Source organism: Vulpes lagopus, chromosome 3 (genome assembly GCF_018345385.1).
Source record: "Vulpes lagopus strain Blue_001 chromosome 3, ASM1834538v1, whole genome shotgun sequence".
In the NCBI taxonomy this organism is placed as follows: domain Eukaryota; kingdom Metazoa; phylum Chordata; class Mammalia; order Carnivora; family Canidae; genus Vulpes; species Vulpes lagopus.
In genome coordinates, this window is record NC_054826.1 from 106,877,484 (window position 1) to 106,897,031 (window position 19,548).

Below are 19,548 nucleotides of genomic sequence, written 5' to 3' on the forward strand. Positions count from 1 at the left end.
AGAGAGTTGAAGGAGAAAGAGGTAGAAGGGGAGAGAGATAGAAGGAAAGAAAGAGAAAGGAGGGTTGGGAGGTACTTGAAGGAGGTGAGAAAGAGGGAGATACACTGACGTGAAGAGAAGACCTCAGAGGGGAGAGAACCCAGAGTGGGAAATGTGGAGGGGAAACAGCCCAGAGGGTAACCTGGGAGCAGCCACAGAGGGTAACAGTGGAGAACTGGGGGGACAGGGGAACTGGGGTCTGGAAGATGCCCCGGGCCTCCTGGCCAGGGCCTCCCTGCCTATCATGCCTGCATGGCCATTGCCCTTGGCCTCCTCAGCCCTCACCCTGCTCCTTGGAGCCCTCACTTCTCTTTTCCTCTGGTACTGTTACCGCCTGGGCTCCCAAGACATGCAAGCTCTGGGGGCTGGGAGTCAGGCTGGGAGTGTCAGTGGAGGGCCTAGGGGGTGCTCTGAGACTGGCAGGTCAAGCCCAGGGAGATCTGGGGAGCCTGGGGAAGGACCCAGGGCTGAAGGCCTAGTGAGCCGTCGCCTGCGGGCCTACGCCAGGCGGTACTCCTGGGCTGGCATGGGTAGGGTGAGGCGGGCAGCTCAAGGTGGCCCAGGCCCTGGGGGAGGGCCAGGGGTCCTGGGCATTCAGCGCCCAGGCCTGCTTTTCTTGCCGGACCTGCCCTCAGCCCCCTTTGTGCCACGGGATGCCCAGCGGCATGACGTGGAGCTCCTAGAGAGCAGCTTCCCTGCCATTTTGCGGGACTTTGGGGCTGTGAGCTGGGACTTCTCAGGGACTACTCCTTTGCCTCGGGGCTGGTCCCCACCCCTGGCCCCCGGGTGCTACCAGCTCCTGCTGTACCAAGCAGGCCGGTGCCAACCCAGCAACTGCCGCCGGTGCCCGGGGGCCTATCGGGCACTGCGGGGGCTGCGGAGCTTTATGAGTGCCAACACCTTCGGCAATGCTGGCTTTTCTGTCCTCCTGCCTGGCGCCCGACTTGAGGGCCGCTGTGGGCCCACCAATGCCCGGGTCAGATGCCATCTGGGTAAGTAGATGCTGACTACAGACAACCTCTTTGCCTCCATGATTCCTCCTCCAAACTCTCTTCTCTGCCACCAGAGCTCTCTACCACTGCCACTGTGCTCCTGATCATGCCTCTCTTCTCAGCAATCTTCCATCACTCCCTGTTGCCCACAGAAGCATTTCCTGAGCTCATTACCTGCCAACCATCGTCATAAGCTTTGCCATGGTCATTTACCACCTGGACTATGTTTCTTGATACTGATTCCCCCTGCATTTTGTTTCACTTATTTAAAAGGGATCTGTGGGGATCCCTGGGTGGCCCAGCGGTTTAGCGCCTGCCTTTGGCCCAGGGTGCGATCCTGGAGACCTGGGATCAAATCCCACGTCGGGCTCCCAGTGCATGGAGCCTGCTTCTCCCTCTGCCTGTGTCTCTGCCTCTCTCTCTCTGTGTGTGTGACTATCATAAATAAATAAAAATTAAAAAAAAATAAATAAAAGCGATCTGTGTAGGAACGCCTGGGTGGCTCAGTGGTTGAGGGTCTGCCTTCAGCTCAGGGCATGATCCTGGAGTTCCAGGATCGAGGCCCACGTTGGGCTCCCTGCATGGGGCCTCCTCCCTCTGCCTGTCTCTGCCTCTCTCTCTCATGAATAATCTTTTTTTTTAAAAGGGATCTTTATAAAACAATGATAGTATTACTTGCACTAAATAGAAAGTACTCTTAAAAACAAATTCAAACTTAAAAAAAAAAAAAAGCTTTAAAAATTCTAGTTAAGGGCAGCCCGGGTGGCTCAGCGGTTTAGCGCCGCCTTCAGCCCAGGGCGTGATCCTGGAGACCTGGAATTGAGTCCTTGTTGGGCTCCCTGCCTGGAGCCTGCTTCTCCCTCTGCCTGTGTCTCTGGCTCTCTGTATTTGTGTGTGTCTCTCATGAATAAATAAATAAATAAATCTTAAAAAAAAATAAATTAAAATTCTAGTTAAATACTCTAGCCCAAGACTGAAGCCTAACCTCTCTTCCTTTGGAAGGGAACAGTGTTAGTGGGGCGTTAAAAGTTATGATAGCACCAAACTGAGATTCCCTTCTTCATGTTTTAAAGACTGAGAGAAAATGGAGAAGGAAACAGTTTTGTTGTTTAATGCAGGGTTACTTAAAGCCCTGTTACCTAAAATCATTTCCTGTGCTACCAGTTTTGATGGTCCTCCACTTCAAAGCACACTGACTTCAGCGTCAAGGCCAGATTCTTTCTCCCACCTGTTCCCTTCCTCCCCTTCCCTTCCATCACCAGGCATCAGATCATGAGAGCCTTCTGGCTGATCCTGGCAGATGCCACACTCCGCAGCCTAGAATGTCTTTCTCCCTTATCACCTATCACCTCCTGGAAAACTCCTACTCAGCCTTCAGGACTCCCACTTCCAAACATCACACCTCCTCTGGGAGGTCTTTCTTTCTTTCTTTTCTTTCTTTTTCTTTCTTTTCTTTCTTTTTCTTTCTTTCTTTTCTTTCTTTTCTTTCTTTCTTTCTTTCTTTCTTTCTTTCTTTCTTTCTTTTTCTTCTTTCTTTCTTTCTCTTTCTTTTCTTTTCTTTCTTTTCTTTCTTTTCTTCTTTCTTTCTTTCTTTTCTTTCTAGATTTATTTATTTATTTGTTAGAGAGAGAGAGGCAGAGTCACAGGAGGAGGAAGAAGCAGGCTCCATGCGGGAAGCCCGACTCAGGACTCCATCCTGGGGCTCCAGGATCGCGCCCTGGGCCAAAGGCAGGCGCCAAACCACTGAGCCACCCAGGGATCCCTGAGAGGTCTTTCTATTCTCCATCATTATTAGAGCTGGCTGCTCTGTTTTGTCACAGTTCTTTACCGTGTTGGGCAAAACACCAACACTTTACCGTGTTGGTCCTTGGGCAAAAATGGACTGAATACTTTTATACTGAGGGCCTCATAGACAGTAAGTGGGTTCTTGTGCTAAACTGGCAGAAGCAAAAAAAAAATAAAATAAAAATAAATAAATAAATAAATAAATAAACTGGCAGAAGCCCAAGAAGAGATGCTGCTTCCTCCAGGAAGCCTTCCCTTTCCTTTGGAACTGAAAGCATGTGCTTTGCACTGCCTTTCTCCTATCTCCCAGCACTTCTTTCATCTGGTACTGTATTGTAAATCCAGGACACCTTCAAGAGAGCAAGGAGGGACACCATGTAGGGCTTTTTGAGACCTTCAAACTGCTTTTTGACTGACTGGGGTGGGCCCCTTTGATGGAGGCAGGGGTGTTGGATGCCTGGTCTCTTTCCATAGGCTTGAAGATTCCTCCTGGCTGTGAGCTGGTGGTCGGGGGTGAGCCCCAGTGCTGGGCTGAGGGACACTGTCTACTGGTAGACGACTCCTTCCTGCACACAGTGGCTCATAATGGTAATGAGCTCCCATTCTACTAGGGGGAATGAGAGACTGAGTGAAGGGGAATAGATTAGAGGCTGTGGGATCAAGCCCAACTGGCATCCGGTCCTAGCACTAGCATTTTCCAGCTGCATGACTTTGAACAAGTCCTATAACTTCCCCAAACACCTGTGAGGTGAGACAACCACCTTCTTTACCGCGTGACTCAGCACAGTGGTAACAGTACAAGGCGCTGGACCTGGACCACCTGGGTTCCCGTCCCACCCCTGGCATGTACCAGCCATGTGACCTTGGGCAAGTTATTTAATCTCTTTGTGCCTCAGTTACTTCGTATAAAATGGGAATAATCATGGCAATGACTTGTGGTTTGTTTGGATGACTTAGAGTTAACACATGTAAGGGGTTGGAATAGTGCCTGGCACTTACTGACAAAGTACTGGCTGTTGTGTGTATGTGGTGAGTGCTCTGGCATATCAGTAGTTAATGTCAGCTGCTCTCTTGTCTCCATACCCTTGTGCCCTAGGCTCCCCGGAAGATGGGCCTCGAGTGGTCTTCATCGTGGACCTTTGGCACCCCAACGTGGCTGGGGCTGAGCGCCAGGCCCTTGACTTTGTCTTCGCACCAGACCCTTGAAGCAAGGGGCTCCCTTCAGACGTCTAGGCTGCAGAGGTGCCGCACTCAGGGACAGCTTGAGTAATAGCCTGCACCTCCTCTCCACTGCAGGGGGGGGGGGTGCTGAGGGTGGGAACTGGCCAGCCTACACTGAAATACACATTTGAAGTCCTCTCCTAACTCCTGACTACCTTCTTCCAGCTACCAGCCCAGTAAAAGGCTTGGGGCAGGGGCTCCCATCCTCTCCCATCCAAATAGCCAAGTACTTCCTTAACACAAGCCATCTCCCTGACCCTCTCCCCTGGAGCCAGCACCAGACCCTCAACTCAACTTTATTCCAATAATTTAATAGAAAATTAAAATAAATAATATGAAATAGATTGCGAAGATGGCTGAGCTGGTGTAAGCCCAGGCCAGCCTAGTACAAAGTTAAAGGGGTGGGAGAAGGGGGAGGGAGAGAAACTACCCTGCACAACGGTGGGGAGGTGGCTCAGAACATGGTAGGTGTCAGGAACGGCTGGCATGACACTTTGGCATGTACAATGTGCTGAAAAGAGAGAAAGAAAGAAAAAAAAGGGAATTCTAAATCATTATAAACCAGCTGGAGAGGGAAGATAGCAGGATAAGAATGGGATGAGGGGACAAATGCAGGCCTTCTGAAGGGTTGTGAATGAGGAAGGGGCTGGAATGTACCGTGCCATTAGCAGTGAGATGCAAAAGAATGGAAAAGGGACAAGAAGAGGACCCACGACTTGGCCAGCAAAGCCGGGGGCAAAAGTCAGGGAAGGGGAGGGAGAGAGAGAGGAACTGTGTTCTGGTGGCAGGTGGAAGACAGAGAAAGGTCAAAGCTCAGTCCTTGAAGACAATCTGTTGGCCATGGGGACGCTCATCATGGGTGATGTGGCGCCGGACGTGGATCCTGCGGACCCGGTGCTCACGGTTGTCCTCGTCCTCCCCTCGGCCTGCCCCACCACCTCCGGCTGCACCCCCTGTGGCCTCCAGAAGGGCTGGGTCTGGGCCCCGGGGAGTCTCGTAGATCAGGATGTTCAAGGTCTCTTCAAAGATCCGGGCCTCTGGGAATTCCACCTGCAAAAGGCCGGCAGCCCCAGCTCCTACCTTATAATCCAGTTCCACAGATGCCTCCCCCAACCCCACTGCCCCACTACCAGGAAGTACACCCCTGAGCCGTTGCAGCCACAGCTCCTCTGTCCTGACTACCTATCCTCTCTGCCAATCCCTTACTCAGCAAAGACATACTTATCCTTCAAGGTCCAGCTCTGGAGTCAGGCAGTTACTTGTTTTCTCTCCTTTGCTGCCAAGTCTCTTGGTATGTTCTTTCCCTTGACAAATACTCCTAGTGACTGCACCATACCAGGTGCCGTTCTAGGTTTTGGGAGTGTAGCAGTGAACTCAGCGAAGCTCCTGTCTGCAGGAAGCTTCCCTTCCAGGGGAGGGACACAGACATATGTGTAATAAAATATAATCTCAGATGGTGGTAAGCATTACAGGAAAAAATACAGCAGAAAAAGTAGGTGGGGATGCTCATGGCCATGAATATTACAACTTTAGAGAGGGTGTTCAGAGAAGGGGTGAAAGGGTGACATTTTCACCCCGTGAAAGGGTGACATTCAACCAACAGCCAAAGGAGGGAGGGAAGGAGCAACATGGGTAAATAGAGAAAGGGCAGCCTGGGGTACATACAACAGCAAGGCTCAGAGCTCCAGGGCAGGAGTGCATTTAGTATTGCATAGTATTTGAACATCTGCAGGAAGGAAGCAGAGCGGAGAGAAAGTAGAAAGGGGTGAGGCAAGGAGGTGCTGGGAGAGTCCCCTCATGTGACCTGGAGGGACAGAGCTAACATAACTTTTAACAAGCTGCATTTTCATTACTGGTTTATCTTCCTGTCTTCCCAATTACAGTGGAAACTTCTTGCAAGCTGCTTGGAATTCATGCATGCATGTATTAAAAAAATGTTTCCTAGCTTCCATTGTGTGATAAGCACCTGCCCAGTGCTAGAGATTGGAAGAAAAGCTAGAGCCCTACCCTCAAGGAGCTAATCTCTTGCTGCTGATGTGAGACCCCCGGCCCCACCCCAGCCTCTGCCCACTGCAGATTAGGAAGGAAGTAGGACCATCTCTGGGGTTAAAGGGTTGAAAGTTCATGAACAAAAGTATCCCAAAGAAATCTGTGCTTGGCTTGTGTCTTAAAGATTGAGCACAAGTTCATTAGGCAGATGCAGATGAGGAAAAAGTCCAAGAGGGACGCTAGTGCAAAGACTGGGAGGTATGAAATTGCGCTGGGTGCTCAGAGAGTTGTGTATCTAAGGCACTTCCCTCATATCAAAGTCAAAAGGGAGCAGATGACACGACAGAGGGCTGGTACTTTACTAGGCCTTTCAATCACCTTGATTTCAAACCTGGCGCCGTGCTTAGTGCAGAGTAGGTGCTCTGGAAGTATCTGCTGGGGACTGCCATGTTCAGGACTCAGGACTTACATACTCAGTGTGTTCTAAGAGACCTGTGTGTTCTAAGGCCTTGAGGTTTTAAGAACCTATTTTGCATCAGGAACCATTCTGAGATTTTAACATCTATGGTTTTTCTATATGGAAAAATGTATATACACTCCAAACCCGCTTACCACTTCAAGATGGCCTTGAGACCCAAATGGGCTCGGTAAAGAATCCCACTCTAATCCAACACCCTCACTTCACGGCAGAGAAACAGAGACCCACAGAAGGAGCGTGATTTGCCCAAGGTTCCCCAAGACCCTGGAACTTGAAACTGCAGCTCCTGATTCCCAGGACTTTCCGCTGCCTGGTCTGCTGAGCTGTCTTTGTCCAGGGTCCTGGTGCTGCCCACCACCACAGCCCTCCCTGACCAGGCCCTGAATCCCCTCTGACCTTGGTCTGCTTCTTCTCCGTGGCATAGACAATGGAGGTGCAGCACACCTCGGCGATTTTGCGGCCCTGCCCGTAGAAGGACCAACAGCAGATCTCGTCCCCCAGTACATCCTTGAGGAAAAGCAGCCGCCCGTGGAAGCGCAGGGCCAGTTTGTCAAACAGCTCAATGTTCTTAAGGAGGTTGTCATCCGAAGTGCTGAAGACCAGGGGACCAGGAGGCCTCAGTGCACTGGTTTCCTTCCCTCTGTCCCTCTAGCACAGAGGCCTGCCTGCCCTGCATACAGGTCTTGGGGTTCAGCAGGAGCTTCTTCCACCCTGGGCCAGGCTAAGTGGGCCTTAGGGAAGAAGCAGAGCGGAGCAAATCCCAGCACAGCAGAAGGACTACTGTGCAGGACCTGGAGCCCCAGCTGCACCACTTCTTTTAACTGAGTGATGTGAGGCAAGTTATTTCACTTATTGGTGCCTTGGTTCCCCCATCTGCCAAATGGAGACAGTAGTACCCCAAAGAGTTGGGCCGATTATGGGAGCTCCTATGTGTAAAGCATGGAAAGCAATGTCTCTGTTGTGGAAAAACCCTCTGTAAATGCTAACCTCTGTCATCTGATCCTCGGTGGAACCATTTCCTGGTGAACACACTGAACCTTGGGATGAAAATGACCTGCCCCATACCCAGAGCTGGAATCTGCACCCCGGCAGGCAGGCTTGCAGGCAGGCACTCTGTCCCTCTGGGCGGCCACAGCCCCCGCCCCCCAACCCTGTGCACCTCCCCACCCCGCAGCCATCACCTGGTGTAGGAATACTTGTTGTTACTGCGGTTGTGCAGGAGCTTCACCACGGGCTGTGGGTGTAGAGAGCAAGGAGAAGGGCAGGGGTCAGGCTGCAGGGAGAGGCCCCCAGCTTCCACCCTACAGGACACAGGGGCCTCACCTTAGAGGTGCTGGCCAGGAGCTGCTGCTCCTCCCGGGGAGATGTCACCGTGGGGATGAGGCACAGCGGGGACAGGTTCTCCCTTTTTTGCTAGAGAAGAAGCGGAAGGTGGTTAACAGCACAACCAAAGGTCACTCACTCTCCTACTTAAAAGGTGTCCAAAGCTGCTCGTTGACTTTGGGGGCGGGGTCCAGACTCCTTAGTGGTCCACAGAGCTCTGTAGGATCCAACCTCTCTGATCTTGTTTCTACCATTCTCCCCAGCTTGCTGGGTTTCAGCCCCACTGTGGCCTGTTCCTTGTACCCACTCAGCCCTTTGCTGTTCCCATCACCCAGAATTGTCTACACTGCTGTGTGCTTGGCTAGTTCCTTCATACCACTCAGATAACTCAAAAAGTACCCCTCAGAGGGTGCTGGTCCGTCTCCTAAAGATTCCTAACTAGGGAAGCCCAGGTGGCTCAGCGGTTTAGTGCTGCCTTTGGCCCAGGGCATGATCCTGGAGACCCAGGACTGAGTCCCACATCAAGCTCCCTGCATGGAGCCTGCTTCTCTCTCTGCCTGCATCTCTGCCTCTCTCTCTCTCTTTCTGTGTCTCTCATGAATAAATAAATAAAATCTTAAAAAAAAAAAAAAAAGATTCCTGACTGAAGCAGCCTCCTCTACCTCCTTTACACATTAGCAGCTCATTCTTCACGGCACTGAGTTCCTCACATTTTCTCCTCTCCTCACATTTTGTTGTATGTTTGCTTGTGATCTGTCTTTTCTCATCTAGGGAGTGCCTGCTATACAGTACATGCTCAGTGTCTGTTGAATAAATGAACCTGGCTGGGTGGGATGAGGCATGAGGCAGAACCAGATACATGATCTTCTTTCCCCTTTTCTGTCTTCCAGAATCTTTATGCCAAAACCCCTTTTACTTTTCTCAACCAGATCTTTTTCTCAACCGGAAATTCCAGAAGACTTTTTTTAAGAAACTTATAAGACTTTTTCTAACATTAATATGGAAGAATTAAAGTCTACTAATACTTAGGTTATTTTTTAAAAAGAGCCAAGAGGAAAGACTGATGCTATCATATATTAAGATATTCTATAAAGCCATACTAATGAAAACAGTATGGTTTTGGTTTTGGGAACAAACGAAAAACCAATGGAACACAAAAGAGTTTGGAAATGGGTTGATGTATATATGAGAACTGGTATTTATAAAGGACACCTCATATCAGTGGGGTAAGTATGGAGTGTGTGTCAGTTATGGCTGTGTAATAAACTATTCCCAAACTTAGCAGCTTAAAGCAATAATATTTATTATCTCAGTTTCTGTTGATTAGGAATTTAAGAGTGGCTTAGCTGGGTTGTTGTGGAATAGGTGTACGTCTTGAGGTTGTAGCTAAGTCAGCCAATGCTGCAGGAATCTGAAGGCATGCCTGAATCTGGAGGATCTGTGTCAGAAAGCTTATACATATGGCTGGCAAGTTCATGCTGGCTATCATCAGGAAACAGCTGGTCCCTGTCATCTGGACCTCTCCAAAGGGTTGTCTAAGTGTCCTCACAACATGGCAGCTGGCTTCTCCAGAGCAAATAATCCAAGAGCAAAGTGGAGGCTTCAATGTCTTTTATGACCTAGTTTTGTCAGCCCTGCTCTGTGTGCAAGGAAACTACCAAAAGAATGAATACCAGGGGGATCCCTGGGTGGCGCAGCGGTTTGGCGCCTGCCTTTGGCCCAGGGCGCGATCCTGGAGACCCAGGATCGAATCCCACATCAGGCTCCCGGTGCATGGAGCCTGCTTCCCCCTCTGCCTATGTCTCTGCCTCTCTCTCTCTCTCTCTCTCTCTCTCTCTGTGACTATCATAAATAAATAAAAATAAAAATAAAAAAAAAGAATGAATACCAGGGAATAAGAATCATTAGAGATTGCCTTGGAGACTGGCTCCACAGGCCATCATCTGGCTCCTTTGATTCAAATCCTTCCCACTGAAAACCACACTCATCCCCTCCTATGATATCCCAAAGTCTCATCCCATTATAGCATCAGCCTGAAGTACAGAATACTGTCATCTAAGTCAGTCCAGATGGGGATGAGGATCCTTGGGTATAGCTCCTTAAGTACATTTCCTCTGGACCTGAAGACCTGTGAACTAAAGACACAAATTCTCTCTCCCATACACCTAATACGCAGTGGTGGAACAGGCATTACGATAAACACTGGAGTTACTCTTGTCTGGAATGCTTGGGGGAAGGTTGGTGGCACATACAAGTCACTGTTTCATAGAAATTTTTTTTTTAAGATTTATTTATTTGTGATAGACATAGAGAGATAGAGAGAGGCAGAGACACAGGAGGAGGGAGAAGCAGGCTCCATGCCGGGAGCCCGACGCGGGACTTGATCCCTGGACTCCAGGATCACGCCCTGGGCCAAAGGCAGGCACTAAACCGCTGAGCCACCCAGGGATCCCTGTTTCATAGAAATTCTGAAAGCCAGTTGGACAAATGTTGGGAGCTAATGCACTCTTGCCCAGAAATGATTCTCTATGGCTGTTGGCTCTGCCCTGAACCGTCCTTCCTTTTCCATGAAAGCCAGTCCATGCTTGCAGCTCCACGATTTTCGCCTGTAAAGAGGTCCAAAGGCCTCTTCTCTTGCTCCATCTCTGTCACTTTCGCTCCAAGCTGGCAGTTTCTGCCAACATAATTCTCGTAAAAACGTAGTGGGTATCTTGCGAGTCTTCGGGTTCAGTTCACTGGATGATCCCATACCCACAAATTTTTGTGAGATACACTCTCTACTTTGGGGGTATGCTCAGACTGCTGAGGGGCACCACCCTTCAGCTTCTTAGAAGCACTGTTGTTTGAGCAGCAGTGCTGAGCATTTTCTGGGATATTTCTGAAGTCTTAACAAAGGCTTTTAGAATCACATCCTCGGCTTCATCTTTAGAGAAGATGAAGATTACTGAGAATGCCCTGTATCTGATCTTGGCCTGGAAGCTATTTGTGAATTGTAGCATCATGTGTTATCTTGAAAGGCTGGGACTTTTCAAACCCAGTAATTCCTGCCTTCTTGTTTTTCTTCTGGCTTACTCTCTCTTCTATTTCACTATCAGCAACAAAACCTTCAACATTCTTTTTTGGAAACCTCTTTAGCTATATCACCCAATTCATTAGGTATGTTTTCTACTGTAGGAAACAGTGTTGCTGAACTCTTGCCTCTACATGACAAGGGTTCCCTTTGTGCCAGTTTCCAGTAACATTTTCTTCCATTCAGCCTCCTCCAAAGTCATTGGGCTTCTATGAAGAGACCCTCTAAAGCTCTTCAGGCTTTTATTAACATTCTCCTCAAAGTCCTGCCAGCTGGTGCCCACTTCCCAATTCTAAAGCCACTCCATATTTTAGGCTTTTGTTACTACAGAACCCCACTCCAGATACCAAATCTGTTATTCCCTGCTGGGTAACAAATGACTACAGATTTAGCAGCTTAAAACAATAAACATTTATTATTGCACACAGTTTTCATGGGTTGGGAACTTGAGATTGGCTCAGCTGGTGGTCTGGACCAGGGCCTCTCGTGAAGTTCGGAGTCCAAATGCTGGCCAGGGCTGTAGTTATCTGAAGACTTGATTGGGCCTAACAAATAAATCCACTTGAGATAGTTCACCCATATGGCTGGGACTCTGTGCTGGTTATTGACAGGGGGCTTCTGTTCCTCACCAAGTAAACTCTCCTTTGGGTTGACTGGGTGTCACGTGGCAGCTGGCTTCCCCCAGAATGAGTGATCCAAGACAGAGGCAGAAATTGCAATGTCTTTTGTGACCTAGCTTTAGAAGTCATACACTATCACTTCTGCAATATCCTATTGATTACATAGGTGAGTCATATTCAGTGGGGGAGGGGACTACACAAGAGTCTGAATAAGGAGGAAGCAAGAATTGCTGGTGGCTATCTTGAACACTGGCTACCACAGAGTGTTCAGTAGATGGCATTGGAAAAACTAGCTCACTCTACGGAGGACAAAAAAAAAGTTAAATCCCTTCATAATTCACATTTAAGACCATGAATTCCATTTAGATTAAAAGACCCATATATGAAAGATAGAACTATAAAACTAGTAAAAGATGTAGAATGGGATAAAAAATCTTCCTAAACAAGACCCTACAAAGATATACCACTAGGTTAAAAAACAAAGAGGAATTTGACATTAAAATCAAGATTTTCTCCAGTTGACAATGGAAACTGTGACTTTACAAATAATCCCAGGTAATAATGCTAAAAGAATGACAGAATTATAATTACTCTACAACCCTAAAGAAATGATTGATCTGTAAGGATTCTCAATCAGTGGTGTGGCTGATAGGTAAGTGCCATTCAGTTACCTATCAGTGCCTAAACATCACACAGATTACTTCATGGTTGGCAACAAGGAAATGTAATGATAATGGAGGGATCCAATCATCATCACGAATCTAGGGGCCAATTCTGAGCATTACCAATGATGGGTCATATTAGCAGCAGTATTATGCATTTCTCAATACAACACAATATGAAATACATAAAATTGGGCAGCCCAGGTGGCTCAGCAGTTTGGAGCTTGCCTTCAGCCCAGGGCCCGATCCCGGGGACCCAGGATCAAGTCCCATGTCGGGCTCCTTCCATGGAGCCTGCTTCTCCCTCTGCCTGTGTCTCTGCCTCTCTCTGTGTCTCTCTCTCATGAATAAATAAATAAAATCTTAAAAAAAAAAAAAAAAAAAAGAAATAGGGATCCCTGGGTGGCGCAGCGGTTTGGCACCTGCCTTTGGCCCAGGGCGCGATCCTGGAGACCTGGGATCGAATCCCACGTCAGGCTCTCGGTGCATGGAGCCTGCTTCTCCCTCTGCCTGTGTCTCTGCCTCTCTCTCTCTCTCTCTCTGTATGACTATCATAAATAAATTTAAAAAAAAAATTTTAAAAAAAGAAATATATAAAATTACCTAAATTTTATTCTAACCAAAATGTTTACTATCAAGCCTTTAAATCTGCTGTTGGGGCACCTGGCTAGCTCAGTCAGAAGAGCATGCGGCTTTTGATCTCAGGGTTGTGAGTTTAAGTCCAATTTCTACCGTAGGTATAGAGATTACTAAAAAATAAATAAATAAACTTAAAAAAATAAATCTACTGTCTAGTTTCCAGAAAACACAGAATAGGGTACAGTACTAAACCAAATGATACCACAAGGAATCAACCAGGCAAATATGGAAAACGGATCACTGTGCAGGACAATTGGCAGTCTCTTTTAATAAGTCAGCATAAATAAAAAAGGGATGGTTTGGGGTTGGAAGAGACTTAAAGAACATAATAATCAGATGTAATGCAAGGATCTAGACTGGGTCCTGGTTTAGATGAACCAGCTATAAAAGATGTCTCTGAAAAAAAAAAAAAAAAGATGTCTCTGGAACAAATGGAAAAATTTGTATATACTCTGGATGTTAGGTAAGAGGAAATTTTATTGACATGGAAAGATGGCAATTATTAACAAACAAAAAAAAAGCAGATTACAAAACAGCACATACAGTATAATCATATATATTTTGGCAAACACACACATGCACGCACACACACACACATGAAGACCTTGAAGGATATTTGGAATTTTTATTTTTTTATCTGTGTTTTCTAAATTTCTACAATGCAAACATATACTCCTTTAAAAATAATAAATGGTTATAATAAAAAAAGATTTCTATCCAACAACAGATGCCACAGACAGGTGACATTTTAAGAGAAAATATTGGCAACAACTAAAACTGACTAAAAATTATCGGAAACAGATTTTCTCAACTAGGATTCTTCATCTGAATCTCAAAATCCAGGAAATAATTGCAGTACCTATTTTCTCATCTCTTCCAAGGATGATAGGAAAGTAGTACCATTCTACAAACATACGAGGAAAGTAAATTTATTATGTACAATACATGTGTTAGGGCTTAGTTCTCCCTAGGAACTAAACTAAAATATGCAGACATCTTCTCCAAAGCAACAAGAAAAAGATAGGAAACTCAGTCGAAAATTTGGTAAAGAACATGAATAGGCAATTCACAGAAAGGGAAACCACAAAAACAAGTAAAGCATATGAAAAGATGTTCAATCTCATTAGTCATTAGAGGCATGCAAATTAAAATGAGATCACTCTGTACCAACCAGACTGACAAAATTAGAACACTGGATGATGCCATGTGTTGTTGAGAATATGCAGAAATGGGATCCCTTTTGCATTGCTGATCAAGAGTATAAAGTGCTACAGTCATTTGGGAAAGTAATCTGATGATACTTGCTGAAATTCGTTTGTATGTGTTCTATTACCCTGCAATTCCACTCCCAGCTACAAATATGAGAAACCCTGGCCCAGGATCCACAAGGGCACATGTATAAGGATGCTCATGGTGGCAGGTGGCACGGTTTGTAGGGGAGGGAAATTGGAGGCAATCTAGGTTTCCAACCTCAGGGGAATGTATAAATAAAATATGAATACATGCCATAGATTCTTGCGCAGCAGTTAGAAGCAAAGAACTAAATGTACAAATAGCAGCATGAATAGATCTTGAAAAAAGTGTTGAATTAAGAAATACACAATCCATACCTCAATGCCATTTATGGAAATTTAAAACACAGTGTACACTGTGTTACAGTGTACATATACAAAATGAGGCTTTTAGCTTTTCAAGGGTACAAACATAATCTAAGTATATGTATCAAAATGTCAGAATTAGGGATCCCTGGGTGGCGTAGCGGTTTGGCGCCTGCCTTTGGCCCAGGGCGCGATCCTGGAGACCCGGGATCGAATCCCACGTCGGGCTCCGGGTGCATGGAGCCTGCTTCTCCCTCTGCCTATGTCTCTGCCTCCCTCTCTCTCTCTGTGACTATCATAAATAAATAAATAAAATTAAAACAAAAACAAAAACAAAAACAAAATGTCAGAATTAGAGGGGTACCTATGGGTAAAATGGAAGTGGGCAAGGAAACTGGGAATGAAAGGGAAAAATAAAGAGAGAAAAGATCTGTAATGAGACCAATGATGATTAAGTACCACACGCTGAGGAGTATGATGAACCCAATTCTCTACACCTGAATCTTAAAAACAAAAACCTCCAAATGAACATGCAAACTCTGAGTGGGGTGAGGATGGGAACAGTGTCAGAGAAACCTGGAAAGGAAGCAAGTAGAGCACAGAGGAAAAAACACTGCATCTAGCAATCAATAAGCTGGGGCTGACTCTGAGCTCTGCGGCTTACTGGCTCTTTGACCTTGGATGCATCCTTAACTTCTTACCTGTATATTGAACAGGGGTACAAGATGTACACACAGCAGATAGCAGAATAGCTCCCAACGCACAGTGGGTGGAAGGTAACACTGAATAAATGTACAATTACAGAGCAGGAACCCACTTTCAAGATTATTTAGTTCAATGGTTTTCCAACTGCAAGTGGTGACCCATTAATGAGTCATGAAATAAGTTTAATGGGTCCAAAAAGCATTAAAAAGAAAGAAAACAATATATCAGCATGTATTTCACTAGAAGTATCATTTTAAAAAAATTTTACTTAAGTTATATATACGTGGGCATAAAATGCATTTTTTCCCCTATAGGTTGCAGTTTGAAAAACATGGATATTGCCCAAAGGAACTCTATACTTTTGTTTTTTTATTTTTTTTAAAGATTTTATTTATTTATTCATTCATGAGAAACAGAGAGAGAGAGGCAGAGACACAGGCAGATGGAGAAGCAGGCTCCATGCAATGAGCCCGACGTGGGACTTGATCCTGGGTCTCCAGGATCATGCCCTGGGCTGAAGGCGGCGCTAAACCCTGAGCCACCAAGGCTGCCCTATACTTTTGAATTTCAAGAACTGATATGTATTCACCAAGATAAAAGAAAATTGTTTATAGTTGCCACTTTTTTAATATATAAAGGGCACTAAAAAAGAAACTCTTATAATCTCCTAGTAATATTGTATCATAAAAGAAGGTACATTTTTAACAATGTAAAAATAGAACAAAATAAAAGGCTTTATGTAAAACTCACTACAGTGTACATATTTTTCTTGTTTTCCTATCTTTTGGAACACGAGGACAGAATGCCAGAGGTAGGAACTGACTCAATCAAGGTCACTCGGTCAGCTGTGGTAGAGGTGACACTTAACCCACAGGTCCTGGCTGTGCTTTCTAAGCTCTCTTCAGAACCCTGAGATCCATAAAAGAGAAGCCCAGAAGTTGGGGCGTGGAACCTCCAATCTGTCTTTTGGGGAGCAGCTCTGATTCTAGGATTTCATTGCTAAAAAAGAAGTTAAAAACAACAAAAACCTGGCTGGGGGTGGAATACTGCCTCCCAGGACAGGACCAAATCACAGAGATCATTATATTCTAATTTAAAATTAGATTTTTGGGATCCCTGGGTGGCGCAGTGGCTTGGCGCCTGCCTTTGGCCCAGGGCACGATCCTGGAGACCCGGGATCGAATCCCACGTCGGGCTCCCGGTGCATGGAGCCTGCTTCTCCCTCTGCCTATGTCTCTGCCTCTCTGCCTCTCTCTCTTTCTCTCTCTGTGACTATCATAAAAAATAAATAAATAAATAAATAAATAAATAAAATTAGATTTTTTTTCCTAGTGGCACAGGGAGTTATTTAAGATTTAGGAGCAAAGGGGAGACTAGACTGTTTAAGGATCATCACTCAGGTGGTAGTGTGATTGCCGGATTAGCCAGGTAGGAACAGCAAGGAGAGAACAGTCATTTAACTACTATAACAGGGACCCCTGGGTGGCTCAGCGGTTGAGCATCTGCCTTTGGCCCAGGGCATGATCTTGGAAATCAGAGGATCGAGTTCCACATCAGGCTCCTGCATGGGGCCTGCTTCTCTCTCTGCCTATGTCTCTGCCTCTCTTTGTGTCTCTCATGAAAAAATAAATAAAATCTTAAACAAAAAAACTACTGTAATAGTCCTGGCACGAGGTGGTGAGGGAGGTCCTTCCTGAGGTAGCAGGAATACACAGAAAAGCACCTCCAACCAAATTTTCTGTAGTTATGGCTAGTCACAGCTAGGCCATAGGGAGCCTCTCCAAACAATACCCCAGATACTTCCCCTCTACTTTTTAATGTGCTAATATCTAAGTGCTTAGACAGCTCTCCCAGAGACATGGGTATAAGGTGGGACCCAGGGCCCCTCACCTGTAATGCTAGCTGGCAGTCCTCAATCAGACCCTGTACCAGGTAGTAGCGTGCTTCGCCTAGTAGCTCCCCCAGTTCTCTGGTATTATCAGGCAGTGGCACGGACCCATCCCGCAGGTAGTTGAGGATTGTACCAAAGTGGCGGCCGCTCCGGTCAATCAGCACCCAACCTGGTGGAGTGGAGACAGGCAAGAGGAAGGATGGCTTTGCAGGAGGGCTCTGGAGCTACTAAATTTTTATGAAAAACAGATTCCAAAGCTACAGGTCTGAATACTGATCTGTCTCAAACCTTTGCCAAATCCAAGAAAATCCCACAGACCCCTTTTTAACATCCGTAGACACAGAGAATGAATTCCTTTCCAGGTCTGTTCTGCATTGAAAAAATTCTCACCATGAGAAAATGATTGCAATGAAAATGATTACCTTACCAACAAACTCTAACCTTTGGCGTTAGTTCTGACTGCCTTAATTAAAATATCTACCCCACCCCCCAGTTCACTACCATTTCAACCTTTATATTATTCATAGAACTTATTACTATCTGCAATCACATATATTTTTCATATGTGTATTTGCTTATTATTTTCCTCCTGCCCCCACAAAAAAGTAAAATCTATAAGACTAATCTTGTCTGATTCATTTACCAAAGTATCTCTGGCACTAACTGGCACTTTACAAATACTTGTTGAATAATCAAATCCTTCAACCTCAGATATTTTAAGACTGAACTCCATCGCCCAAATTTTAATTTTCCTGCTCTTTACTATCATTGTTATACCCCTCTCAAAACCTTCCCCCACCCTCACAAAAACTACAGTTCCACCTGGGCATGTGGGTTCCAACCCTGAAGGCAACACTCCAAGAAGGTAAGGTTCACCTGCCAAAGAGAACTGTCCACCCTTCTCTCTGGTGTCCATGGCAAACCCCCAAAACAGCCTTTTTCTACAGTCTGCATTTACAGATGGATCCCTAGAGTGTACGGGGACCTGTGTTGGAGGAATACAGAGACAGACAACTCCTCCAGGCCGGTTGTTAGCTGAGGTAGAGAGGCAAAACATAAGGCTGGGCAGTTGGAAGGAACATGAAGGTTGCCTGGAAGGGTGCTGCTGTTAGCAGGACTGGTCCCCAAGTCGTCTGAGCTGAGGAGTAAAGGGTGGGAGAATTGGAGGGGACTGGTAATAAAAATTCGGAAGTGACGTGTTGAATTACTGACCACAGCGCGTGTTGGAAGCGGGCATGTGATGTTCCCTTAAATGTTGGTTATTGCTAGGGATAAAGGACTGAGATAGGAGGGGAATTATGAATGAGGAAGGGGCGATGAGACTGGATGGCGGGGGCTGGAAGGAGGTTAAATGAGTTGACTGCACGGTAGAGATGCGAGAGAGGGGATAGATATGAGGAGACCGGGCGAGGGAAGGCAGACGGGGATCTGGAGGATGGAGGACCACACAGGTAAGTGCGGCGCGGCGTACCTCCCGCGTCAGTGAGCACCTCCGCGCGGCCGCTGAACATGGCTTTGAGCATGGTGTCCTGTCCCGTGAGGGTGCGCAGCGTGGTGTAGTGCAGCGAGCCGCCCACATTCAGCTTCACGTACTTGCTGTTCGGGGTCAGCGGCTTGAGACCGTAGGCGGCGGAGCCAGGCTCGAGACCCGAGGGCTTGGGGGCTTCCAGGGACGGGGCCTCGGCCGCCGCCGGGCCCGAAGCCTCGGCCGACATGCCAGGGACTGGCGGCGGACGGCGATCCTAGGCTCTCTCCGCACCCTCCGGCGGCTCCCAAAGACCCCGAGACCCGAGCCGTCGGAACAGACAGCAGGAATCACACGACCACACGCCGCGGCTACTCCGCCGCAGCCCTCAGCCCCATCACGCCGACACCGCCCGGAAGCCGAGGGTGAACAGGTGCGCAGGCGCGCCAAGGTCCCGCCCCTGACCTCGCGCGCCGGCGGTGCGGAGCGTGCGTGGTGACCTAGGGCCCCCGTGGAGAGGTAGTGCGCAGTCTCCGGCGGGGTGGGATCCCGCGCGACGTGAGGTCCTCGCGCGGGTCTTGGACAGTGGTTGGAGGACGGGCTCCGCCACATGCCTGCTGTGGAAAGCGGGGTCGCCTCGCGGTGGTTGAGTCTCTGCCCTCAGAGCGCTTCGCGGGCGTGAAAGGCAAGGTTTCCGCCTCCCATCCCCGCGCTTTTGACAGACTGCGGAGAGCTTCGAACAAAGCACCAAGGGAGACTTGTACAAGAGGCCAAAGTGAGGTGGCCTCCTTAGAGAGGTGACAGCAGTGCTAGGACATGCAGGGTGTGTGTAGTAGGTAAGGTCGTCAGGAAGTGCGTGCCTAAGGAAGTGATGCAGAGCCGAAGCTGAGAAGACGAGGCCACACTAAGGTGTGAGGGAGAACTCCAGGCAGAGGGAAGGGCACACACACGGACTCCAGGCAGAAACACGCCTGTGGTATTGAGCAGAATGAATGTCAGGGGTGGCTGCAGCGGCCAAGCAAAGGTTTTAGAATCCCAGCTAAGGTCTCGAGACAGACACCCAATCCCGAA

At 47.4% G+C, this 19,548-nt stretch overlaps 2 protein-coding genes across 2 annotated transcripts; one reads left to right on the forward strand and one right to left on the reverse strand.

The window, feature by feature from the left end:
• ASPHD1 (aspartate beta-hydroxylase domain containing 1) lies at positions 1–4,173 on the forward strand. Its single transcript, XM_041748254.1, has 3 exons — positions 1–1,031; positions 3,291–3,404; positions 3,913–4,173. Exons 1-3 carry the CDS (start codon positions 152–154, stop codon positions 4,020–4,022), a joined length of 1,104 nt encoding a protein of 367 aa, XP_041604188.1. The 5' UTR covers positions 1–151; the 3' UTR covers positions 4,023–4,173.
• A 162-nt stretch (positions 4,174–4,335) lies between these two features.
• On the reverse strand, positions 4,336–18,922 carry KCTD13 (potassium channel tetramerization domain containing 13). Its single transcript, XM_041748255.1, has 6 exons — positions 18,484–18,922; positions 17,012–17,181; positions 7,828–7,917; positions 7,686–7,738; positions 6,901–7,096; positions 4,336–5,087 (listed from the first exon to the last, which is right to left on the reverse strand). Exons 1-6 carry the CDS (start codon positions 18,725–18,727, stop codon positions 4,851–4,853), a joined length of 990 nt encoding a protein of 329 aa, XP_041604189.1. The 5' UTR covers positions 18,728–18,922; the 3' UTR covers positions 4,336–4,850.
• Positions 18,923–19,548: the final 626 nt, after the last annotated feature.